The 26,598-nt window shown below is 40.4% G+C and overlaps 2 protein-coding genes across 7 annotated transcripts in view; one reads left to right on the top strand and one right to left on the bottom strand.

Moving 5' to 3' along the window:
• Positions 1-209: 209 nt before the first annotated feature.
• SNAP23 (synaptosome associated protein 23) lies at positions 210-20,165 on the bottom strand. Of its 5 annotated transcripts, XR_005105331.1 has the most exons (9): positions 18,900-19,030; positions 11,222-11,326; positions 10,607-10,648; positions 8,840-8,888; positions 8,199-8,316; positions 4,649-4,801; positions 3,936-4,080; positions 2,899-2,995; positions 1,334-1,416 (listed from the first exon to the last, which is right to left on the bottom strand). XR_005105331.1 is itself a non-coding variant. In XM_037394796.1 (8 exons), the coding sequence occupies exons 2-8, from the start codon at positions 11,276-11,278 to the stop codon at positions 1,351-1,353; spliced, it is 630 nt and encodes a 209-aa protein (XP_037250693.1). In that variant the 5' UTR covers positions 11,279-11,326; positions 20,142-20,165; the 3' UTR covers positions 210-1,350. The 5 variants fall into 5 exon arrangements, 4 of the variants coding, with proteins under 4 accessions (XP_037250693.1, XP_037250689.1, XP_037250691.1 ...); XM_037394796.1 differs by lacking the exons at positions 2,899-2,995; positions 18,900-19,030 and adding an exon at positions 20,142-20,165 and having other exon boundaries at positions 210-1,416; XM_037394792.1 differs by lacking the exon at positions 2,899-2,995 and having other exon boundaries at positions 210-1,416; positions 18,900-19,029.
• A 171-nt stretch (positions 20,166-20,336) lies between these two features.
• The window catches only part of ZNF106 (zinc finger protein 106), a 42,883-nt gene continuing 36,621 nt past the window's right edge, over positions 20,337-26,598 (top strand). For both annotated transcript variants that reach the window (XM_037393468.1, XM_037393466.1), the window contains exon 1: positions 20,337-20,476. The gene's annotated coding sequence lies outside the window, so the exon portion shown is untranslated. The remainder of the gene's footprint in view (positions 20,477-26,598) is intronic.

Below are 26,598 nucleotides of genomic sequence, written 5' to 3'. Positions count from 1 at the left end.
TTACTACAAGAAAATCCTGGGAATAAATCTGATGATATTACAGTAAAATCAAAATATTTTTCTTCTTCATCAGAAGACAGCTTTACCTCACCTGGTCAGAAACTCCTCTATTCTGCAACAGAACAGGAACATTTATGTTGCAAGCAACTTGGATGTGCAGTATTTCCAATTGCCAGTCCCAAAGTCTGCAATAATAAGCCAGTCAGTAATCTATTTAGAACTAGTTTATTTAGAACTAGCATACAGTTCATAAATAGGTTCTGCTTCCTCCAGACTTGTGACAAAGAAGTTTCATAGTAAGCTTCTGTTTTCTATATGTTTAAGAAGCTCCCCCAAAGTCACCACTGAGAGCAAACTCTGCACCACATCTCAGTCATTATTTTGCACTGGAAAAAGGCATAATCTGAACTCCAGCGAAAACTGGCCAAAACAGAGTCTCATATGGGATGTGAGAAAGCTGCATGCTTTTCTATTCAGTTTCTTCCAGTGAAGATGCATCATTCAAACACTAAGAGTTAACTTTTAAACGTGGGGCATAAAATTTTCCATCAAATAAATACTTCAAGGAGATAGTTTTATTTTCTTCTACTCACATGTGCAGGGGGTTTAGATCAGGCATATATACACACAACAATTATCAGAACAATGCAGCACAATTTCCTAGTCATGACCTCCAAATCAACGTCAATTCATAGTAAAGAAATGGCAACCTGCCTATCCCTTCAGTTACCTTTAATGTTTGTGTGGTTAGGAAGTGTTTTAAACCCTCAACCTTTAAGTAGTGGGCCTCTTCAATTCTGTAATCCACAAACTCAATCCCAAATCAATTATGTGGTTTGGATTGTAAAACTATGGTTAGCCTGCTAGAGATACAAGTCAGACAATATTCACCAAGTCCCTATTTTAGTGAAGACACTCAACTTATGAGGTATTTCAAACAGTGCATAGTGCCCTCTCCAGCATTCCACAACCGTGAATTCAGGTTACCCTGCTTGTTCATCTTCAATGAAGGACTATATTTTAGGTGCAGGAAAAAAAAAATAAAGAGAGAGACATGGGAGAGGGGAATAAAGCATGCAAAAAGATTCTCAAAGCCATAACCTTTTAGCCCTGAGCAGTTTAAAGAACGTGAAGGCAGATGAGTAGGAGGAAGTTACATTGGCTGCTTTCTTGGAGTCACAGCCATGTTTACATGAAGCAATAAAAACGTAAAAGAAAATCAATCCCTATAGAAAGGGTACTGCTTCATTTCTCCCAGCCCCTCTTATTTCAGAATAGAAGTTTCACAGATCCATGAATATGGTGGCTTGCAGCTGGAGAGACCATGTCATTGAACCATGACAGCAGGCTTTAATTGTCAATTAGTTTCTTGGCTCTGACGTTGGCTTGCTCAATACGTTCCCTGTTTGTATCGGCCTGAAAGAGAAATTCACAGGTCATATGCAGACTCCATGCAAAATAGTTTCAAAATTCAAACTGACATGAACTTCTGAATTGCAGGGTGTTTTCACTGTGGCAGACAGAAGGAGACCAACTTTTATAAGCTGGAAATAGTTCTTTTTCCTGCCCTAGCCAGCATATGCTGTCAATTCTGGCAGAAACAGAAGCAGGTGAAGTAGTTTTTAACCTTAAGCTGACCCTCAAAACACAGAGCAGCTTGCCTCAGCAAGTCAGGAAGTATATTAACAGAACAAGAGGATAAAAATTCCCTCTTTCCAAATGTTTAGACAGCTTAATGACCTCTACAGAGCAGCTTTGTTGCTATGGACTAGAAGTAATAGTCAAAACTGGACGTGACCTATGGGCATAAAGTCAAAATTAAAATGCCTGGGTTTAATCCACATGCCCTCCAGTGTCCTAGTGTCATATTACGGTATCTGTAAACAAAAAGCACTTTATAATTGTTTTACCATTATAAAAAGTCAGCCACAGCATCTAAGCTAAACAAATGTCACAATACAGTTTTACCAAAAGGTATGATAAACAGCTTAGAAATTCCCTGATTATCCACCCTGCAGTGGGGAACGAGCAGGAGGGGCAATAAGCACAGAAGTAGTCTCTACCCTCACCATGAGTGGAACTCCCGAGAACTCTACCTGTGCCTAGCATCAGCCATTTCACACTTCCATCCTGCAATGGGCTAGGAAGAGGGCATTGGCAGTTCTAGCCCTTCCCTCCAGTTCTTTCCTTCCTGAACTTCCGGTCAAGGGCTGGGGAGGGGCAAGAATCTACTACAGAAAAGTGAGAACCCAACCTGTTAACACCACTTTGGAAACACACTGACCTAGCTACTAGATCATCTTCTCAGGAAAAGACAGTAATGTAAGTCACCCAGTCAAGACTATTTACTTCCCCGGTGAGTTGGAATTTTTCGTATTTTTATTTTTTAAAGTAAAAATAAAAGCATCAACTCTATTCTGAAGTTAAGCCTAATACTGCTCTTTGTTTCTTTACACGGTCCTTTGGAAATTCACCCTCAACATTTTGATTCGGTTTCCACACTGTTCACTAGATTTAAGAAACAGTTATCAGCAAAAACGGTTTAATTTAAATGTCCTGAGACAGGCTGCCAGTCTCAGAGCCCGGAATTGCACTTCTATTTTTATTGCTGTTTTGTAAAGCAATTCTAACTTGTTTACATCATATTTTAATAGTTAGTAAGACCTGATAAGCAAGATTTATTCAGACCACTAAAATGAAAAAGCATCAGGCCAAAACATGTGCTTGAAGCTACAAGAAACACTACTGCTAAAAACAGTAATTCCCGCTTGCAGTTAGTTTGACCAGGAAATTTTCAGTCCACTTAATAATCTGTAAGAATTTCACACCTTGCTTTAAAACCAGATTAAATTTTCTAGTGTTCCTTAAAAAGTTTGACTTCTTTTACTTGACAATCACCTCAGATTTTCATTGTCGTTCAGTGTTCCCTGAAACTGCTGTAATCTTCCATAAGATCACGTTGATTGGCCTTATTAATACTCCAATGCCTAAATTACTAGACAAAAATTGAGATGCTGACATAGGTACAACCAGCATTTGTGTCAGGCTAGCTCTGTATATTTGATAAAATTCCATTCCTCTTACTTTTAACCTTACTGGGCATTTCAGTGGTATCTTTAACTTCCCATTTTGTCTTAATACTATAATTTACATCAACTGGTATTCACTTCTGCTTTTAAAAATCTTTAACATACACTATTCATTAAAGGTTTCATTTCCTTTCTTAACCAGGATGCCTGTAAAAGAGCTTCCATTCATTTTCAGAATGAGGATTTCTAAAAGTAGGGGTAACTTCCTCATAAGTTGGCCTCTGAAAGAAAATTCCCCAAAATATATTTATAAATGATTCACCTGTTTTGTTAATCTTTAAAGCAATAAAAAAAATGTTACTGGCTATGACTAACTTCACGTGCAGATGAAGGCAGACCATACCCCTGAGCACCTACAAAACCTACTATTCCAAAGTCTCCCCAGCCCCAACATTAACTTGTCCATAAGAATTAGGGCAGTGAGCTACTTGTGTTTTATTCTACATTCAATGATTATAGTGAGTTTTCCGAATTTCCAGAAGAATCTTGCTACTGTTAAAAATACCTATTCCCTACCACATACAAGATTCCCTACAAGCAACAATCCCCCAGTTATACCTCCAGTAAACGTCTGCCCTTTTAGAGCCGATAAAGTGTAGTTGTTTCCAGAGTAAGCGGTGACCTGTGTCTATCTAGGTTTACTGACACTCTGAAGCATTTGAATTTTCAGCTACATATCCAAACGCCAAGATGTATGCTTTGCTCTAATCACTGCAACCTAGAGGATGGTATAATCTTAATGCATATTTACTGTAAATACAGGTAGATAAGACAGTGAACCCATTCCTTATAACTTCTCTGTTACAACCTCTAAGCTGAAGGCAGAGAACACCCTTTGACACTTACCTTTACATTTATCCGGTCTATTTGTTTATTCTGGGCATCAATCTCATTGCCCATATCCAAAGCCATGTTTTTCAAATTCCCAAGAATATTTCCCACTTGAGCAAGATTTTCATCCATTTCATCTTCTCTGGCATCATTTGTTATCCTGTTCAAATAATTAAGACAATGTTTCCACGAATCAAGAACTTGCTTTTCCCTACCCTCAATTTACTTTAATAGAAATTGTTCGTTGACAGGCAATGTATTCAAGCCAAGGTACATTTTTCCCCTCTCTTAAAACCACACTTATTCCAAGCAAGCAGCCCACCAAAAATGGTACTAAGCTAGCTGCTATTACAAAAAATAGCCTTAGAATTCAAAAGAATGGCTACCAGAAGCTTAAGACATGAATTTGTCTCAAATATCTTTTATGACAGTAAGAGTACTTGGTATTTTTTAAGAAGCCCCTCAATAACTGAGCATTAAGTCCTCACATCCAGAAACAGACTGATAATACCACCACTATGAAAAAAAAAAAAAAATGGAAGTGTAAGATAAGCACTACAATACTGAAAGCACAGGTATCTCATCTCATCTCCAAGCAGTAACAGCTCCTCCAAGCAGCAGAGAAAACTTACTATTTAACAACTTTACCTGAAATGCATCCAAAAGAAGCAGACAACTGGTAACTTAGGATTTCTGCATTTGAGATTGAGAAATATGAAGCAGCAAACCTGGTAATATATCCACCACTTGGTCCTCCAGAGTTCTGAGGCTGCTGTTGATTTATACTTCTTGGTTGCATGGATATCACATGATCTGCAGAGTTCTCCGTTCCATCTCCCCAGGTTGCTCTGTATGCTTTGCTAGCCTCGAAGTTCTTCGTCCTACTCCGTAAAAATAAGAAATCTGAACTGCTACATCAGAAATATGGCTTCCTGACTGAAGTTCTGTATTAATCAAGGATTTTCAGAAACAAGTCTTGTGCTTGAAAGACATTAGATTTTGTATACACAAAGCCTTGTCTATACAATAGTGTTTCTTATGTTTGTACTCTCCAGATACAACTGGGTTACTCTAGGGACAGTGATTAATTCAGTGTTAAGCTTTAATACAAGCATGGTAATTTCCTTAAAGTAATATACTCAACCAGAAGAGGGGAAGCTTATGACAGTAATGGGGAAGCTTACATGGTCATATGATAAAGTTGCATTTACAACAGGAATTAGTCTAGAGTCAGGACTACTTACTTTTCAGGGAACAAATGGGGATGAAAGAAAATACTCCCCTCAAATACAAACAGCTACAGTATGCAACAAAATCATTAATCTCTACTGATTTTTGTCAAACATTTTCTGTTGCCAAATCTTTCTTTCTAAAGCTAATGCTTCTCAGGTTAATTCTGACTATGAAATAACAGCAATATGTTTAAATAGCTCCTTCATTCTGCAATTCAGTTGTACTAACTCCACTGAAGTGGCAAATCAAATTGCTTCATGTCAGTGTCCTTTAATTTTTTTTCCTCTTCTGATTTATGGTAATCTCAAGAATCACAGACCCACAAAAAGCAAGAGGGGAAGAAAATATAAACGAAAAAAACCTGAATGTAAATTGGGGGTCAGTTCTCATGAACTCTAAAGAACACATTTTGAGAAGAATATTCTCATGGTCACCTTGTTTGCTGGCATTTTCAGGTTTAAGGTAGATAATCCAGACTCCACTGCTACTTTTCTGTCTCTTTAAAAGCCTGTGAAGGTGAGCCTGTAGTGTCTTTCAGAACAACTAACTTTGCAACTACAGGTAATCAATTTATTTATACTGCCTTTCAGTAGCTCAGATGTTTCACATTTGAAGTGTGAAATTAGCTGTAATGAAGAAATATTCCCCTCATTCTTCTGCCATTTATGTAACCAAAATAGGAAATTGTATTTCATAGGTCAGAACTTATGAAAAGTAACCTAATAGGAATACATCAAGAGGAAGAAATGGAATAATTTCTCAGTTTATAATGGAACTGTAGCACACAGCAGAATCCTAAACAAAACTAAACTAGTCAATTCTAGCTCCTGGTACATACAGAGGCTTGAAGATATCTTTATGTTTACTACAACTAGATCAAGCATTCTATTTTTATCTCATTCATACTAAAGCTGCACAGCAGGAGTGCTTTGTATGCTTGGATTCTGGATTACCAAAAGTCTTAGGTACCAGAGGTACAGAGGCAATTTATTGCATAAAAAACAAGTGCCTGAAAACTATTTGCGCATCTGAAGTAGGCTACTAGAAAACAGAATTGTGCTCAACTAAGCACAGTTTAAGACAAAGCTCTCACCACCTGATTTTTTTTTTTTTTAAAGAGCCATTATTCAAATTACATGCACTTTTCTCATGTTTCATTTCTGTAAGAGTAAGGTATTTTGTACAACCTGTCAAACCAGCAAGGGCTCAAGCACTTGTTGAGCATTTCCACAGCTAATGCACTCTGTAGTAACTGACATTTTCTGTTCACATGAGCATTACAACACATCACAGTCACAAGGAGACCTGCATGCAGACATCATGCATTCGGCAAGCACAAATCCAATAGAAGCACCACTTCAAACAGCTGGTTAAATGCACTAATAAGACTGACCTTGTCCTAAAATCCGCTTTCACCAGTTAAGTGAATACAGCTTCTTATCCTAGTCTTCATTTTTAGAAAGCAAGCATCAGTGTTAGGAGAGAATGGAAAAGAGAAGAAAGAATAGTAAAGACCAGCAAACAGGTAAATTGTTATTAGTACATAGATGAGAGTACTGCCAGTATTTTGTGTTCTCACAAAGCTTTTATAAATAGTGTAAGCCTAGGAGAAATGTGCAAAGCAATATTTTAATTCAGCAACTGTTCTAATTTAGCTTTATGAAAAAAAATGAAAAGCTTTGGAGATAACTGGTTAGACAAATAACTCTGACATTGACAGAAAAAACTGGTGTACCAGTAGATATACATAAAGCATTCAGCTTCTTCTCTAGTGGTTTTTCTCTATACATTACTGCCCATTTTGGTACACAAACCATTATTTCTTTTATTGTTATCCATTTATTGCCACAAGAGTTAAATTCTGAGCTTGCTCAGTGTCAATAAGCAGCTTAGCTTCAGTGAAATAAGACTGTCAAATACAGAAAACAAAGACTGAGTGTCAAAATGCTCAGAGTCCATCAGCCTGATAAAACTAATACAAAACAGAAAGGACACTATCCAGAGGTCAGGACAGAACTGTTTTTTCAAGATATTAAAGCACTACAACTTTCAGCCTTTGAGTCCATGTTCCCATCTATCCTAAGTGATTCAAAGTATTATTCTGTTGGATAAGCAGACTCAGCTACACCAAGGAATTTTTACCTAAATTTCTACTATCTCTCAGTTGAATGACAATGTTTTTTGCTCATGCTTACAGAGCAAAAGTGAACACACCCACTATTCACTTCAGTGGTCAAACTCTTAACTTATTTCTTCTTCAGCTGGAAGAACTATGATCCCATCCAACTCACACAAACTGGTTTGATACTTTGGCTAAACATAAAGCTAGCACACCTCTAAATAAAATACTTTTCCTTATAATACTGATTTCTGATCATTGTTTGTACTTCTAAACACCTAAACAGCATAAGTGCCATAGAAAAGATTAGATTAATCTTAACTGACTTGGATGTGGTAGCTGTAACACTGATGTTATAGAGGTAGTGTGAAGCAGGCCTGCAAGAATTTATGTAGTACCAGTGAAAGATTAAAAGCTTTAACATCGTCCGTTCTCCTACTCTTCCTCACTACAGCATGAAAAATTTTTAAATGCCTAGAGAATCAATATTACTTTCCTTCTCCAAAACATGTTTTCCTGCTTTTAAGTTAGTACCAAAGCACTTTTGTGAAAAAATTATTTTTGGAGTCAAATTTCTAACAGACAAGCATTTAAAAATAGCTGTTTGCAGTCCAACTTGGTCTCATCTGTATGGACATTGATAGTATTCCATTAAATATAAGCCTTAAGGTGATTCGGGCACAATTGTGCAGGATGTTATACAGCAGCTATATTTACAGTGAAAGGGGCATAGTATACAGTTAGATGCAAGCAAGCTTTAGCTACTCTCATACAATTCTAATAGGATGCAGCTCTATGATCCAGAATAGTTGACCTTCCTACAGATCCAGCATTTTTTAATTAGCTCTTTCATTAGCGACCATCTCCCATACAGTAGCTATTGGGAATATTCTAGAACATCAGACAAAAGTACCAATTTAACTGACCTGTTACAAGGACAGACACAGAGCCCACAACATTTGTTGAGCTCTGTCAGTGTCTTCTCAGCTTCTCTCATATCCTTATTTATCTGGTCCATACCTTCTTCTATGCGATTGAGTTGTTCTAGAAGAGAAACAAGTAACCTGAATAAACAGATTGGGGGAAGGCGGGGGATATTAATATTTCTCAAGCAGGAATTTCTAAGTTTCAGTTCTATCTTTACACCAAAACTAATGCCTTTTTTCTTTCCTGCCTTCTGGGACTTAAATTTTTTCTTTTGTTATTATTATTTCTTAGAAAGATACTGAGTAGTAAGTTTTGTTTACTACATTAAAGATACTTCACCCCTATTCTTAGGGCAGCACTTCTGTTGCTGCTTTTAAGAGTAAATGCAGACAGTTACATTCATGCTGTGGTGGAAAGGATGGGCTTCTGTAGCAGAGCTGTATTACTTGTAACTAACATGATCTCTCAACTACTTAAAAACCTCTTTTAAATACTGCACACGGGAATAACTGATCAGCAAATTTCATGCTCACATAAGTAGTCTTTAATAAGCCTTTAGCTTCAGCAACAACTCTTGAATGATAATCCTTTTTTAGTCACAAAATTTATTTTTAGTATTAGAGAAGGAGGAAGAACTCACCTCCCTGTTCATCCAGCATGGTAATAGTTTTGATACCAACATCCTGGGACTGCAGAAACAAGATTATTTGCAGATATGAAAAAACAGATTTCAATACAGCAGTGCTAAATCAGAAGGTCTCTATAGGAAATTTGATAAGGCAACAAAGTTTGTAATAAAACACTATCCTAAGAATACATTCTGCAGTAAAATTATGCTAAGTTTCAAATTAGACCCTATGTTAGTGTAACAGGTGAGATTGTCAGCCTATCTCAATCAGTGGGTTCTTGTGAAGTTTTTTCATATTACAACAAGATAACATTATTGTCATAGTTCAATCTATTACAATTATCAAGCTAAAAAAGTAAACCTAGCTGTGCCTTGTTCTGAAAAGTAGTATTTAGTTTGTTCTTTATCCCTACGCCCTTCACTAGGGCTGACAAGGCCTTTAGTCCTAGAAGACAGAATAAGACAAAGCAAAACAAAGCCTGCAAAACCGTTCTTGAGAATTCAGCAGAAGAGATCAGGAAGAGATTAGCTGTTCACTAGTTTTAGAGGCAAGCAAAACAAATCAGCATTGAGGAATATATCATAGTACTGCCTCAAAGTCTCGAGAATCTAGCGTGCAAGTCACACCAACGCTTTACTATAAACTGGCAACATACAGCTGTATGGTAGGAGTTATTTTAGTTTCTAGGAATCACCAGACTATAGTATCAGGAGAAATTATGGTGGCTCATTACATGTTCTTAACATTTGTGTTTGAGAAGCATTCATTAGGCTATGCTGGTTCAAATGCCTCACTGACAACAGTACCATCCTCAGTTCCACAGCAGCCTGCTACCATCTGGACTGTGAATACAGGCTCTAAAGCAGTAGTGACCAAACACTTTAGGCTCCTTATTCACAGGATTTTTTTTTAACGTTCTCACACTCACAATAAATTGTCTCAACTCTTCAGCACTAAAAGTCTGGACATTAGCTTTGAAAGGCATTATTGCTTAGCCTCTGGATTCCCATTTGTCTATGCCATATCCAAGTACCAGCAAAACTGTCCTGCTGAACCAGTCAAGCTTTGTTAAGTCTACCAGAGCTGACCACCAACCATCCTATTTTACTCCCTACCAACATGATGTTCTGGTTTTTTTTTCAAGTTACAGTATCAAAATTATCAAGTCATTTTTGCAATGGGGCATGCATGCCATAAGTGTAGAGGAACAGATTTCTCACACAATGTCATGTACAAGGGTGTTAAAGAGTTTAACCAGCATACTTAACTACCTTTAAAGTTAAAACTGATTAACAGATTGTAGGAAGGTGTATGTAGAACTACTTTTGTTCAGAAACAAACCCCACCCTCTACTACCCAACCCAACTGAGCTCCACCCTCCTCCTCAAAAAGACATTTTCACACTGTTCACAAGCAAAGTGAGCTCAAAGACAAATGGAAGACGTTATGAGAAGCAAGTGATGCAGCAGCCAAAGCCATAACTGACCATCACAATATTTTTTATAACTGATCTGTAGCATTTGGAGATTAGTCCATTCTGCTTAGGAGGGAAACAGGTAAAAAGAATACTGATCCTTGAATTTACATAGTGTGAAAAACATTAGGTTTAAGTCATTCCAACCCTACTACTAAATTAGATCAGCAACTTCTAATAATGAAATATGTATCTCAGTTTGAGAAAGACAAAAAAGTGATTAAGATGACTTCATGATAGTTAACATGCTGCCTCTTATACTAAAATTAGTAAATACCCAGGGAATGCAAAAGCTTTTCCTCACCTCAATGGCCAAGCCAAGAATCCTCCTTGTGCTTTCCAAAGACTAGAAAGAGAATTTTAAATGAGTGTGTTAACAGTACATATCAGTGTCTGAAAAGCTTTTTTACCAGTTCATTGCAGTAAGGCAACTAGTATACAGAGGTTCCTCAGCCTATTTGTAATACACACTACAACACAATCATACTGGCAGCACATCAGAGATGTTTTTTCAGTAGCATAACCCCTTGGTTCTTAGTACTTGCTCATACTTTGCTTATCCCATCTGAAAGTCACTATGAAACAAAATATATTCAAATGAATTTTAGTTAATTAAAACAGTCATGAAGTATCAACATGATTACAAATAGTTCAGGTACCCAGCCTGTGTTGTCTCAGTAATCATGACTGGGTGATCGGTACTCAGTCAAGTAGGTGGCTTTACAATTAAGAAGTTTAAATCCATTCTTACTTTCAGGAAGGAGTAGTCTTTGCTCTGGCATTTAACGAGTAAAGCAAGAGTTTGAAACATTTGAATACCCTTGCAGAATCACTACCTTAGACTGCCTTTATTTTAAAAAGATATTGTAATCTTGGCAGGTAAGTACTGTAATCCTAGATGGCCTCCTATAATATTTACCTCATCAGTGACCTGGTTGGCCCTCAGCTGAATTTCTTCATGCGATAGTTCAGCCATGATGAGGAACTATTACTTCAAGTAGTCACGTTAAATAGAATCTTCCCCCTGTAATAAGAGATACCAGTTAAGCATCAGAATTACCTTTTTATCAGTATTTTCAGTTTAAACTGGAAGACAGTTCAAAGAATGAGAGCCTATACATTTCATTCCGCTTGGTACAACACCTGGTTAGGACTAGAACGCACTGAAAGAATTATTCAACTGATACGACCTAAGAGAGGAGCTAAGAAAAACGTAGGAATAATCAGTAGGTAAAATAGTTCCCTTTCCAAAACACTTTCTGAATATTCTACTTATTGTTAGTTTAAGGTACAAATCAGGAAGTCTTAAAATAAAAAAGCTTCTCCATGTTGGAAAAGCACATTCATTTACCCAATAATCCATAAAGAAATTCATTAAGGCATTTAATTACTACCATAAAACTTTAAGTGTTCTTCCTCTTCCCTTTGAGGGAATTCAGACAGAAGGGAAAACATTTTCACTGCCCAAGTACCACCTAAAATGGTTCCAGTAACACTCCAGAAATAGTTAATTCTTATGGTATGGTGAATCCTTCAAATGCAAATGGATCAGCAGAACTTTTAAATGGTACATCTGCAACTCCAGCAAAGGTTTTTCACATCTACCTTTTTCGTAATAAAGAAAGGATCAAGATTCTGATAACTGAAGTCCCAACACACCATGATTTAACCTTTGCTAGAAACAGAAGATACATTTTTGCCTGAGGAGACAAGGGAAAAAAGCAAGCCCATCAATAACTGTATTCTTATCAGAGCCAAGAATCTGCATTTTTGTTGGAGGAATGGTAGTAAAGCCAGCATTCCTACCAACGGGAATATAGAGCATCCAGGCTATACAAGCATTTAATGAGATAGCACATAAGCTGAGAATAAGAGTTTTTTTATCTATTCATTTTCCCTTAACTTTAGATTAACCCTTGCTCTTTCACATTAGTAGCTTCCCATTAAGTTCACATTATCCCTTGAGATCACTCCAAATATTCTGCTTGACTATGTTCCATTTTTCCCTACAAGGTCAATATTTTATAAGACATAAAATTAGTAACTGCCCCTAGAAGGGCAATTTATGCAGACTCACCCAGCTATTAGCTAGACAACAGCTCTTTGCAGGACACGTGCAGACCTCTGACAGTCAACTGTCATCAAGACACCTAATCCCTTACAGCTGAAGGATGCAGAGAATACTTCAGCAGGTCTGATCTTTAGCACCTAACATATCTCCTCAGCCTATGACGGGAGCTCTAGGAGGTTTTTCTAAGTAGGTGTCAACAAATGTTATTTTTTGTCTGACTTTTTTTTACATGATGGCATTCTCACACAAGGTCTCTAATGCTCAGTTTGCAGTAGTCCAATATCATTATATAATCAGTGACTTACCTTTTCATTCACAGCCTTAAGCTCCTTCCATAAGGTTTATTTTGGGCACCTCAATCCTAACTTTGAATTTGAGAATGCCCTTCAAGCTGGTTTACACAGCTAAGGACTAGTAAAGCAAGGACTGGGAGGAAATGGCCTATTTTTGCACTGGAAAGTGCTATCAAGCTGGTTCTTTGGATGAAAATCTCATTTATTTAATATTCAGAAACAGGGTAAGTTTTCAATTATATAGTTGCACCAAAGCAGCAATATCTCAGTTACTGTAATTATTGCAGGCTTGGCCAGCCTTTCCCTACTTTGGTTGCTATGGTTAGGTACTCCTGCAGCTTGGAGCCATAAAACATATCACATCCCTTTTGCTCTGCAAGATGAGATGTCCCCACCCTCTGAATATAACAGCTTCCCAACAATTCCACTGTAATTGCAGAATAGGGCCAGAAATGCAGCTGTATTCCCAGAGTGAGCTGCAGATTTCTTTTTCAGCAGCCCTGGTGTCCCACTTCCCTTTGCAGCTGTGGGTTCAGGCTACCTAGGAGTTCACGTACCAGCATAAGCATAACCGATGGCTGTATGATGTAATCCCAGCTCAGAGGCTGTAATCGAGTTTCTGAAGAGCCACACTGCAGCCAACACTACACAGTTTCTTGAGGCAAGGGAATGACACGCCTGTTCCCAACGACTGAAGTACATACTTGATAGTTGCACACCTAATTGAAATAGCTGCATATAGCAGGTGCCTTCATTGCAAGATATCTCTAAAGAAGAAGTTGTAACACCCAAGATGAGGCCCCTTGTTTTGAAATAATAGCTCAACTATTCCAACAGAACACAGCATACATACATAAAGGATATGCATTAATCTTTCTGCCTAGGAATCGTAAGCACCCATTGAGGTATCCAGCTCTTAAGCTAATGGCATATGATAACATGATTTTATATCCAAGGTATTAAGATTCCTTAATAAAGACAAAATATTCAGGGAGAAAATATTCAATATAGCTAAAGTATTCCTGGCATGTATTTTTATTATAATGCACGATTCGCTAAGGCAATCATTTATTTTAATATCAATGCTCAACATCTAGTGGCTTTCCCTCTCCTACCATTTTAAAAATCCTAGTCGCAATGTAAAAAAAAAGACAAAGAGACTTTAGAATTATATTACAACAATAATCTGCTATTTTAGTTTATTTTCTCTCTAAAGTGGAAAGTTTTAAACATGAAACTAGTATGTCTACATATAAAGTAGAACTCCTTCAAAGAAGGAAGTTTGTCAGCTGTATTTACTTTGTTATCAAGAAGTTCTCTGCAGAATGTACTCAGTTACCAAACTGCAAGGATTAAACATATTTCAGCACAACTCCCCCTCTACCTCTTGCATAGGAAAATGTGGCACCTACAGAGTATGCAGAACTAAGCTTGCTACAAAAATACCTTTTCTTGAAGTAATGGGCCTCATAAAACTTTTCTACCAGGAAACGTAGAAGACTAACACATTCATCATAACTATGACTGTCAGCCATCATCACTATCCTAAAAAGGAAGATTCATCAAAAAAACAAGAGCATCAAGGTAATGAACACAGGACCTGCAAATCATAAGAATCTCTCTTTTCTGCTGTGTTTTATTTTGGAGATTGCAGGGGCAGAAAGAGTGCTTTGAAATTGCAATTCCAGCCACAAGCTTTAGATAAGATGTTATGTCTTCATAAGACTATTCATATCATGCTTAGCCATCCTACTAACTCACTATTATAATGCATATTAAAATTAGGATATTATGGTCCAAGCCAGTTGAGGATGGATTAGACTTAAGTTACTTCTATCTTTTGGACAAGAGGAACAATGAGGTAAGGCAAATAAATTTGTCTGCACAGACTTTTTTCCATTTACTACACATTCAATCATGGCTCCTGAAAAGCCTTACATTCGCTCTCTTTATGTGAAACTTGGGTAGGACAAGGCTGAGGAAAACACACAGCAAAGGTGATTTAACAGAACTGTTTAAAACCTCGAGGTATTTCCTGTAAGAAAACAAGGGACATGACAGGCACTTTTGAGCTGGTTTTAGCATTGTGCCAGACCCATTCAAAGAATTACTGGCTTAGAGATCTTTATTTGGTTAATCAACACAATCACACAGCAGCTGAAGCATCTTAGTAGGTTCTTGGTCTAACTTGAAAAAACTGGAAGGTGACACAGACTGATGTGAACTATGGCTACGGCTACATTAGCAGTAGGGTGATCCTGTGAGAGTACAGTGCAAGCTTTTGTTTGGGGAAAGTGCTGCTCACATTACCACATTTCAGCTAGATCAGTCACAAGTATTTAATCAAGAGTTCTGCCCCTACCCCAGCTACTGAATTGAGAGCTAACACCTGCCAAGCTGTAATTTTCTTAAGACCGAGTGCAACAGCAGCATCATTACTGCATACTACTGCAGCAGGCTCATTTTATCCAACAGCAGCTCTCTGGCTGGGATTCCCTGACAACAGATACATTAAAAACTTTGAGGGAAAAAAAATTAAGCATCTGAATTGACAGAGCCTCAAGATCAAAGTACTGTTTTCTGCAGCCTGCAACAACAGTCATCTTTGCCACCTGTCTCCCCAGACCACACAGTAAAAAATTAACATGAAATCTTTCTTTGTGGTCTCTGTCGTTGGTCTAAGATACTCCACTGAACCACTAAGGGTTTTTCTTGCAAGTGTTTTTTTTCATTCAGAATTACTTGTAAACTGGCTGCCAGCTATTTATGCCAACACTCAGTTTCCAACATAAACAAGTTTCAAAAGCCACAACAACAGTGAGGTTGCGTAGTCTTTTCAACCGTTTTTCAATCCCAGTAACCTCCTGAGGCTTATAAAACACTTCCAAGATAATGAAATCTATAGTAGACAATTTACATGCAGTTTGAATCTGCTTTTCTTCACCACTAGCTGAAAAGCAATTCTAAGGATTATTAGCTCTAGGAAAACAAAAAATTACTTCCTTGTTTTACAACAGTTACAGCATACTCGGGCTGTGCTACCCAAAGCACTCAAAAATTCATAAGAATTTTTTGTCTTACCAATCTTTGTGAATTTGCACCAACTGCAGGGCACCACAAGGCATAAGAAAGTGCTTTTTCAACTGCAACTACACAGTCCGCACCTGGATAGGGCTGCAGGCAGGAAGAGGCTGCCATCCCTGGAAGCGTTCAAGGCCAGGCTGGATGTGACCTTGAGCAACCTGGTCTAGTGGAAGGTGTCCCCGCCCGTGGCAGAGGAGCTGGAACTAGATGATCTTTAAGGTCTCTTCCAATCCAAACCACCATGATTCTATGGTGACAAGTTTTCTTAAACCAGACAGGTCTACTTGCACCAGACCAATGAATTGTTCTGATTGCTTGCACTTTCACAAAGCCAAGATTTTTGCCCTCCATCTCTGGCTAACATGCAGCTGTTTTGTGCCTCTGACAGGCTTAATGCCCTTCAGAAACTTGTCATAGATCCATCACAGTTGCTAAATATCATAAATTAAGTCCTTATTCACCACCTGGGGGCCCTCTATTTGAACCTAGCCCCCTATCAAGTAATGCTTCTAAAACAATATCACAAACTTTTCTTCCTCCTTCACTGATAACTTTTTTGATAACATTGATAACAATGATAACATTTCCTTTTTTTCCTGTTAAAGATATTTTGATAATATCAATAGCACACAGCAGGCTGTGCCTTGGTGCCTGGTTCCACAAATAGAGAATAAGAGGTCTGCAATTTTCTTCTGAGCAGTAAATAAAGTGACAGAAGAAGAAACTGGCATAGTATTTGTGGCCATGGAAGACAATAGCTGTGAGAGCTGGAAGTTGGTGTACGTTTATCTCTTTAATGCCAAAACACCGTAAGGCATATTAAGTTTGCTTTCAGAATAATTTTTTTTCTCTCTCAAAAGAGCTATTTCCAAGCTGTGAATGAAAACCACAACTCCTACAACATGTTCTAGCAAGACTCCATGCTTATATCTTCACATTGTTTTCCTCTTCAAGGTCTAGCAAAAGTTTTTGGCAGTCAGGAACTAAATGTAGGAGAGTTGAGTGGAAAGCTTTCATACATTATGTTCAAGTTAACTCATTTTTATACAGTCATGATATGAAAGAATCTTACCTTTTCTATTTCCAAATAACTATATTTGACTACCTCTTCAATTCAGATAAAACTGAAAGTAATACTTGTACTTTATTCTTTTAAAATAATCCACTAGTAAGAATACCAAAGTATTAAACCTTAAAATCCTACAATCCTCATCTGACTAATTCTTTCCTTGAATGTTTCATATACATACCAGGAAAGAAAACTTAAATAATACCTACTAACCAATACATCTGAAAGCATGATTGAGAAATGCAGCCTATGCCTCATTTTGTGTAATCTTAGCACAAAGGTAGAACTAAGTGACACAACCTTGTGGTTGCAGCAGTTAACTGAAAGCCAGTATCACACGAGCTATACTTTTAGCCATCAGTGAATTGGTACAGCCTCAGGTGATCATGGAATCTCTCTCAGTTCCTTCTCTTGTAAAGCAAGTTGTTGCCTTGCCCAAAAGATCATGAAATGATCGTGACAAAATCATGAAAACATATTATTCGAAAACCATGAATGTTATATGAATGTATGAAATTTCTGTGCATTATTGCAAAGATCAGAAGTTAGACGGTTTTCAAATTAGATTACTTAGGGCTGGGGTTTTTTTTGTTCTTCCAAATTCTTCATATCACTAGTGTAAAAGGAGTTGTTTTTTTAAACCCTTGGCTTCACACAAACAGTTATCCTACTTGTTAGTCAGCTGAAATTCAGCTCAGCTAATGCAGGGTGGTACAAGGTATCAGCACCAGAATGTACTGCCTACAAGATAAATGAATAAAGCATCTGTGACCCTGGGGAAAAAGGCCAGGGCACAAGAATAAGACACTACTTGCATGCTTCCTGCTTTGTCTTATCTGCTTCCTGAACACACTGCACAGAGGCGATAACACAAAGAATAGGCTCTAGTAATGCCACCTCCTCTGTGGAGTGTGTGCAGTTCTATACTTGTCTCAACAATTCATTTCTGTTCCTGGAAAAGCCTCGTGATACCTCCTCCAAATTAGTTACTGGCCAATACAAACTAACAATCAACCCTAGATCCACATACAGACAGTAACAAATCCTACTTTTTTCTAATGACACAAACTGTGCTATATAATAATGTACTTCAAAAACGGCAGAGCAGAGGAAGTCAGGCATATAGTTTGGTCACTAGACTGTCAGCAAGCAATTAATTATTGCTCAAGTCAATGAATCAAACAATTGACATTACAGGAGGCTTTTCCTTTATCCCTAAACACATTCCTACAGAGCTGTTCTCTCTGCAGCACAAAATCTGGTTTGTTTATGAAGGAGAAGTAAAGCAATACCCAGCTGCATAGTTCTGGATGCTGAGCAACTACCATCCTTTTTAAAAGGGTGAAAAAGAGGAAGGTAAACAGCTAGAGAAGTTGTATAAAGACATTTCCAAAGTTTCCTTAGCTCATTTTTCTTAGGTCATCAAATCACGTGTGTTGATTTGATAACTTCTGTTGTGCAAAACACAAACGAAAGTGAAAAAAGGAGAAAGAAAAAATGAAAAATAAAGCTGACCCTTCATTAGCTTCCCAGAAGCGCCAAGGGCATCAAGATGTACAACCAAGAGAAGCACAAAAGTACAGATTAATTTCGGTGCTTATTGCTCACCACGTACCACAACAGCACCTCACCGGCGAGTCTCAGGGCCGCATGACACCCAAGGCGAGGAGGGCGTACCAAGAGGAGGGGTTTCCGCTGTACCCTCCCGACAGCCCAACCCCGGGGCCCTCGCCAGGCAAGTGAAAACCACCTGGAAACAGCACCGAGGGCCCCCGCCGAGGAGGGTCGGCGCGGCCTCCGGCACGGAGAGCCTGAGGCGGGGCCCTGGCGGATCCCCCGGGGGGGCCCGCCCCGCGCCCCGCTACCCCCGCGCAGCCCGGCGGGCCCGGCCGCCGCGGCAGGGCGGCACCAGCTGGACTAGCGCGGCCGCCCCGCCCCACCCCGCAGAGGCCCCCGCCGGGCCGGGCCCGCCCCGCACGGGGCACTGCGCGGCAGGGAGGCGGCCGCCGACCGGAGCCGCCAGCCGTCTGCCGCGCCCGGGGCGCAGGGAGCCAGTAAGCCACAGCTACCGCACACCTACCGGCCCCGCCGCCGCCGCCGCTCTCCAACCGCGCCGCGCTGTAGCGAACCGCCCCCTCAAGAGCCCATGTCCCGCCCGCGCCGGTGCCGAGCGCCGACCCGCCAGCGCGTCGCTGCCCGCCCCCCGGAAGCGGGGCCCCGCACCGCCCCCCGGAGGCGGCGCCGCGGGCCGCTCCCGACGTGGCGGGAGGACGCAGGCGCGCCGGGCGCCGCGGGCAGCCTCCGAGCCCCCGGCGTGGCGCCGCGCGACGGCTCGTGCGCACGCGCCAGCGCCCGCCCCTGGCCGTGGCAGGCAGCGCGCGGCCCGGCCTCGGTGGGGGCGGGCGCGGTGGGACCCAGCGCCGGGCAGAGGCGGCCCGGTGGCTACCGGCCGGGGATGGCTGCGGGAAGTGCGTCCGCCCCGTGCCTTCACCAGGAGGAGAGCAGGGGCAGAAGGGGAAACGGCTGTTGGGAATGGCAGATCCCGTCTTCCATAGCCTTTCCTGAGACGTGAGCCTTCTTGGGTGCGGTGACTCTTCCCTGCCGGCAGCTCTCGCGGCATCGAAGCCGCTCTTTGAGCCTGTAGAGTCAGATAATCAATCGTTTAGGTTGGAAAAGACCTTTGAGATCATCAAGTCTAACCATTAACCCAGGACTGCCAAGTCCATCACTAAAACGTGTCACCAAGCACTGCATCTAGATGTTTTTCAGACACCTCCAGGGATGGTGGTTCCACCACCTCCCTGGGCAGCCTGTTCCAATGCTTGACCACCTTTCCAGCGAAGAAATATTTCCTAACATCCAATGTAGACGTCCCCTGGTGCAACTGGAGGCTATTTCCTCTTGTCCTGTCCCTTGTTATCTAGGAGAACAGACCTGTCCACACCTGCCTACAGCCTCCTTTCAAGTGGTTGTAGAGAACAGTACGGTCCTCCTTGAGTCTTCTCGTCTCTGGACTAAACAACGCCAGATCCCTCAGCCGATCCTTGTAAGACTTGTTCTCTAGATGCTCTTCCAAGGTCCCTCTTCCAGTAAAACCGCTGTGATCTTGGACCCAGGCCTTGCTTTCCCTCTGGGGATGCTCAGAGCTGCTGCGGACTTTGGCCCCTAGAAAGGCCCGGTAGACTAAGGCTTATTGCACCCTGCACCAGCTTCTCGCTGCTGAGGCACCTGCCGCCTTCAGCGCCCGCTTTTCAGAGTGGTAGCGCGTGGCGCTACGTGTATTTACGGCGCTCCGTTTCCAGATGATAACAACGTCTGTTACCTTTGTCGGCTGGATAACGCCCCTGACTGACGACAAGCGCCGCTGCCCTCGCCCGCACGCCGCGCCCGGTGTCCCGCCGCCGGGACTACATTTCCCGGCAGGCAGCAGGGGGGCGCAGGCGTCGCTCCCGGCGTGCAGCGCGGCCGCCGTCCCGCGGGCGCATTGGCTGTGCCGGGCGGCTGCCCCACCCCGCCGTGCGCCGCGGGTCTCGGTGGGGTCGGCCCGGCGCTGGTGCTGTGCGGGCGGCGGGCTCGGGGGTAGGCGGCGGCCGGGCCTGCTCTGTCCCGGCAGGGGGATGGGTTTTCGGGCCGCTGCCCTGGCGAGGGGTGCGATGTGTGAGTACCGGGGCTGCGGGGAGCAGAGGGCTGCGGGAGCGCGGTGGCGGTGGCGGGGGTGGTGGGGGGTTACTCCGGCTCTGGCGGAGGGGGCGGCCTCAAGGGAGGGGAGCGGGGCAGGCCCGGCCTGGAGGGCGTGCAGCGGGCATCCTTCTTTGGGGCGGGCATACCTTTTGTTTTGCGTTGTGAGCATCCTATACTTGTGGTAGTGATGCCTAAACTTTGTTAATTCTGTTAAATACTAGCTTTGTTAGAGCAGGTTTCTAGCTATCATGTTGTCTCTTCATACCCTCTAGAAGCGTTTCCAGCGTTGAAGTGTGACTTTGGGTACAAAGTTGCCTAGTTACCTTTCTTACAACATACAGCTAAAAACGTGATGTGTGAAAGCATGTATAAATCTGATGGTAAATATTGTTAACCTAAAAGGAGTGGGACTGATGGTGTGAAACAAGTCTTAATAGTTCAACAAAATATGAGATATTTAAAAGTAATCAGTCATCATTACAAGCAGGGTAGTTCACATGCAAACTTGCATTAAGAACTGTTCAGGGGTGCTTATGAACTTCAACTTGGAAAAGTTTATGAACATTGGATAGAAATGGCATTAATAATTCAATATATTTTGTTGATAGTGGTTTGATAACAATGGTCTTATGCGAGTAAGAAATTCTCCTTTTCACCTTATGTCATTTGCCTTCTGAAGTGCAGCTGTAAGGAGCTTTGTAGTACAGATGAGTTCTAAGGCATGACCTGAGAGAGAAGAGGACTGAGATTTGACTGACTGTTTTCAGCATGAGTTCCTTTGCTGGTTATTTCTGCTCTTTTGTTATTTGCTACTTCTTTCAGTCAAGCCTCAATTACTGTATTAAACTAATTGACTGTTTTGGTGAACTGATAGATCCTAGCCTTAAAAAACACTTAAGCCTTCCAAAAATTTGATTAATAGTTTTGCTGAAATTTAAAAGAAACTCCCCATTAGCACTGCAATATTTGGGATGAATACTGCAAGTCCTAAGGGTCAATGCAATGTGGGTTGGTAATTTCTTACCTTGGAAAATAGATTCCTATCCTGAAGTCCCTTCTGTTAAAGGCAACTATTTTTTGGTGGTTTTTTTTTTTGTTTGTTTTGTTTTGTTTTTTTGCGCTTGCTTGATTTCAACTGAACTAGCAGTATAAGGCAACTGCATTTGCACCACCACGTATGTTCCATAACTGACTTATTTTTGTACGTAAAGTTTGTTGAATAGGTGCTATATTCTAGTGTTTTCAATTTGGAACAAGTCATTGGTTTTAACCAACTTTGTTAGTCCGTTTCCTGTATCAGTTTGGTTGCTGTGACAAACTTCGAGTAACTTCTAGCCCGTATGTCAAAAAATGTCACGTTTGAAGAGATGTCAGCCAAATGCATCTTAATTTATGCAGGGCTGTGATATCCAATACAAAGAACAGCAATCACATGTTCAAATTGTGTACGGAGATGCTAAGACTTGTAGATACCTTCATCTAGGGGACATTAAGGTAATTTTCCATTAGTTTTTCCACTTCATCTTGTAATGGAAAAATTAATAAGATATCTGGAAGCAAATTCTTTTTAACAGCTGGTAATCATCGCCTGTGAATTCTGCCACCAGATGGTGTCATAAGATTTGTGATGTTGCCTGACTCAAGCCTATAGGAAAACAAGAGACTGTTACGCATTACAAATAACTTCTGTTTTTATAAAAATGTTTTTCTTATTTGTAGCGTAAGGAATTTTTTTTGTTTTTTCTCATCTAGTCCTAGACTATTTTATATTTTGATCCCAAATTGATGGAGCTGCTAATATTCAGCCCTGGGACAAACTGCATTACAGAGATGTAAGAATTCAGACAGACCCCTCTATTTCTATTGCGTTGTCGTTAGTGACTGTTGTCTTAATGTTTGGGATCCTTAACTTGAATTTACTTGGCACCAAAGCTCCATGCACTGGAGTGACCTGATTACCTTGGTTTGAGTGCCTCAAATCACTCTCCAGTGGTTCTTCTTACGCTGTAGTGACTGTATAAACAGAAAAATCCCAATGACTGACTGCTCTCCTACACACACTTGTGTTTACATAGGTCTTTCTTAGGGACTCTGGGTCATTTTACCTGCTTCTGTGGAACTGCAGTAGATAGGATGTATAGAATTGTCTTAAGATGGCTTCCTAGTCCCTGTTCTTAACTTCTCATCAGTGAAAAAGATGGGAGTATGCATACCTGTGAAGGGTAATATGAGCTTAAATACCCTAGGAAGGGAAAAAGATACAGCTAAATGTTACCCACCACTTAATTTTACACTTATTTCTGTATTTCTGTCATTCTTATAAGGGTCTGTTTGTTGAAGACCTTTTATTAAGTGACACACGGTTATCAGAATAAGCTGATGTGAATTCTTTTGCAAGTCACGGAAATACCTAAATCAGTTATTTGTCCCACATCTTGTGTACCACTATGTTGTTTCTTAATAAGACTCTGCTCAATCATTATCGATTATGTTTTAGACATATTATGTAATGGTAATAGAGGTATAAAGACAATTCCCTTCTCTGAAGGGTGGTAATAGGGGTCTTAGTTGGAGTGCTGTGTCCAGTTTTGGCAATTTCTTTTAGAGTGTTTTGGGCAATTTGGAAAGAGGAACCGCAATTTTAATAGGTTCAGGAAATGTGTTGTTTAAGGAAAACATCTGAAGAAAAAGAGCTTGTGTATGTCTAAAAATGAACTGGGAGTATAGGGGAAAACAGAAGCTTTCCAGTTGTGTGGATTTTAGGTGTGTGAAATGACAGCATACAGCAATGATGCTGAACAGCTCTCCGTTCCAATTAGGACAGTGTATATCCCTGAATCTTCCAGTACGTAAAAAGCTATAATAAGTTAGACAGTGATAAGGCATTTACTTACACTAATGAGGAGTTATCATCTCACTTTACAGCGAGGAAAACTTAAGTTTGGATATTAGGAAATCATTAGCATTGCTTATATATAGGGAATTAGAAAGATGCGGTTTGATTGTGACTTAAAGTGTGTATATTGTTCTGGTCTGCACCCCATTCTTAGATTTACTTGAAATAAAAATAGACATCTGTAAAAACTCTCTGTTCATGCTGGGTGTTCCTGTGTCTGTTTAAGGTATTTCTCTATAGTCTCCCTATCTCCAGTATACCTTTCCTGTATATTGTAAAAAGCCAGCTGTACTCATGGGATAGCACACAGGTGGTTTCTGCTAGGTGTTTTCTAGACTAGTTAGTGAAGTCTACTTTATAGCTTTTAACAGGAACTTAAAGAACTTTGATCTGTGAAATCTCCTCCTGGCTCAGTGTCAAAACAGTTGAGTCTCAGCTGCTCATTTATAACATTTGCTATGCAGTGGTGCTGCTTCAGTGCTGAGAGGTCTAGAGTACCCTGTCAAGAGGGTGAATTTAAATCTTAAAAGCAGGGAGGAATTTACCATAAAAGTCTTGCTTCTTGTGCAAGTATTTTAACTGTTGGGCTGTAATATAGTTATCGCTTTGTCATGTTAAAAAAACCCACAACCCGGTGACTACAAAGTAGTTTATACAGTGCATGATAGTGTGCTAGAAAATAATGCTGTTAATCATCACTTAACCGTAGTAAGTCCTTACTTTTCTGTCTGTTGATTGGATTAGGTTGTATAGATCAGCATCTCAGAAGGAAGGTTAAAGTGCCTCCCACATATACCCAGAAGTAATGTTAAGGTAATGGTTAAAACTTAAGGTCTAGCAAGGAAACGTATAGTGAATTCAGATGTCTCTAGGGCAGTGAATCCGGGAAGGAAAGATAGTCTTTGAATGTTGGTGCTTTGTTCCACTAAATTCTGCTTAAGTTGGTGAAATTTGAGCATAGGCCTCTATGTTGTTATGATTAATGACTTGGTTTTATACAGCATTCTTACAGCATTACAGGGCTTTGATGTGTGGAGCAGCATGTAATACAGGGAAATGGTTTTATAGTCACAAAATTTTTCCTTAAGAAAATATTTCTCTAATACTAGGCTTTAATAAATTATTATTAGTTAGATTAGCAATCATATTGCTTTGTAGATCCAGTTATCGTATTCTGTGGTTGGATACAGATTTCAAAGGCCTGTGTGGAGTTCTCCAGGTTTTCCTATGAAAAGACTAGGCTTCATGACAGATCAGCAAAGTTAGTTGTGCTGATAATGAAAGTACATATGGTCTAGCTTAGCAGTGGTTGTTTAAGTTCTTCCCAGGGCCTAAATACGCTTCCATTTCTAATTCTTCTGAGCAAGAGGCTTCTCTGAGTCAAAATGACCTTGTGTCCACCACTTCCTCCCATCGACCAACTAAAGATTTTATGAATGTACTTTGTGGTGAGTCGCTTCTTTCCTCTCTGCTCTCCTCTCCCGTGTTTGTGGCAGCTGGATTAGTGTTTTGCAGCTCAACTAGGATGTCTGCAGTCAGTTGCTGCAGGAGAGAAGTCACTAAAGCAGAAGGAGTCACATCCCTGTGAGGAGCCGAGGATCGTTTGCTGCCAAGCATTCTGACACAGTGAACTTCTAGACTGCTGCTCTTCTCAAGTGTAGAGTTTCCACTGCTGTCTGTAGGGACGTGCAGCATTCAGGCAGGCCTTTAAGACAGGCCAGTGCTGCTGATCTCTTTGAGGCCTCCTGAGGATTTCTAGGCAGCTGGAATGCTGGGCTGCCTGCCCCACTCTATGGTACTTGTGGCTTTATATAGTCAGTGTTCAGCCACTGGTCTGTAGCAGATTTAACCTTGACGTACATTTTTAATGTATGTTATCCGGTAAGGTTGAATAACTGTGGACAAATGGATGTTGTAGCAGGAAGGAGTCTAATGACTTTTTTTCTTTGTAGACTATTTTTACTCGTGAGAAGTGTTCTCCAAAAGTGTCTGTAGCTGCCTTGCTTAAGTTCATTAAAAACTCTGTGGTATTTCCAAGCTCTGGGCAGGTGCAGGCTATGGGCAAGTTGCGCTTGTATCACACAGTTGGAAAATGCATCCCTTCCTTTAAAACAAACAAATAAAAAATCACCCATTGAACATTGAGGATTACATTCCCTCAAAATAGTTGTCGTAGTGTCTCATTTGTTTTGAAGGCTTTGCATTTTGCTCTTGACGTGTTTCTCCTTATATGATGGTGTGGGCTTTCGGGGTAAAACCTTATCTTTGCTTGCAGTATGCTTGTGTTTTAGAGTAGCTCATTTTCCTATTAATGTCCCCTAAGTATTCTATGCTATGGTGCAAACTGGTGATTTCAAAAGCACAAACGGTTAAATCCAATAAAAGCCTGAAGGTTGTCTGCTGTTTAAAATATGGGATTTTTTTGTTGCTGTTGTTAAGAATTCAAATATGTCTGTATTTATGTAGAGAAAGCTCTGTTCCTGAAGTTTCTCAGTATGAAAATTTTGTGATTGAACAGACCGGTATATGATGAGATTAAATGCCATCACGGATTGCATAGCTCAAAAGCTGTCTGGTTCTTGTCGCTCTTGCATAGTGAGGGTATACCTTGGATTTATAATGTTTTTCAAAGTACTTCATTAAAGTGAGCCATGGGTTTTATAGCAGGATTTGGGAGAAAGCTAAGGGTGATAGGAAGTGTTTTATCTCTATGTAGACGGTAAGTCAAGAGGTGAAATGGAAAGAAAACATGAGACTGTCTTCTCCCAGTCCCTGTAGCATCTACTGACTCTCTACTTCTAAGTCCTTGCCTCTTAATGGCTTGTGTCTGTGGAGGTGAAAGTTTCACTTTTCGTAGTGACATCCAATAGCATTTGAATTCCACTGGTATTTTTAGTACTCTGTCATAAGTAATGCCCCATTGATTGGGCAGTTAGCCTAAAACTTCCTGTAATCATGTATAGTTACTGTATGCTTTAATTAGCCAAAACGGGTGTAATGTTAGCTGTACTTGTGGAAGCTTTTTAATGTTACATGCAAACTGGCGTTGGCAAGTCACCATACTTTGCTGGCCTGCTTTTCCTGATCCAAGTCCCGTGCTGCTGTTTCACCATTGTGCAGAATGAATTCTGTAAATGCTTGAGTAATCTTGAACACATGTAGGATATTACTCCTCTAAACTACAAAGTCATGCTGGTGAAGA

The sequence above is a fragment of the Falco rusticolus genome, chromosome 7 (assembly GCF_015220075.1).
Source record: "Falco rusticolus isolate bFalRus1 chromosome 7, bFalRus1.pri, whole genome shotgun sequence".
In the NCBI taxonomy this organism is placed as follows: Eukaryota; Metazoa; Chordata; class Aves; order Falconiformes; family Falconidae; genus Falco; species Falco rusticolus.
The sequence above is the reverse complement of the archived record's forward strand: the minus strand, read 5'-3'. Positions and strand labels throughout refer to the sequence as shown.

Bases quoted from the DNA above. Each gene is read 5' to 3' on its own strand.
- SNAP23 (XM_037394796.1), bottom strand. From the start codon at position 11,278: ATGGCTGAACTATCGCATGAAGAAATTCAGCTGAGGGCCAACCAGGTC. The intron at 8,317-8,839 runs GTGAGTTCTTCC...TTTCTCTTCTAG, and splicing joins CATGCTGGATGAACAGGGAG to AACAACTCAATCGCATAGAA. The intron at 4,081-4,648 runs GTTTGCTGCTTC...TTATTTGAACAG, and splicing joins AGTGGTGGATATATTACCAG to GATAACAAATGATGCCAGAG.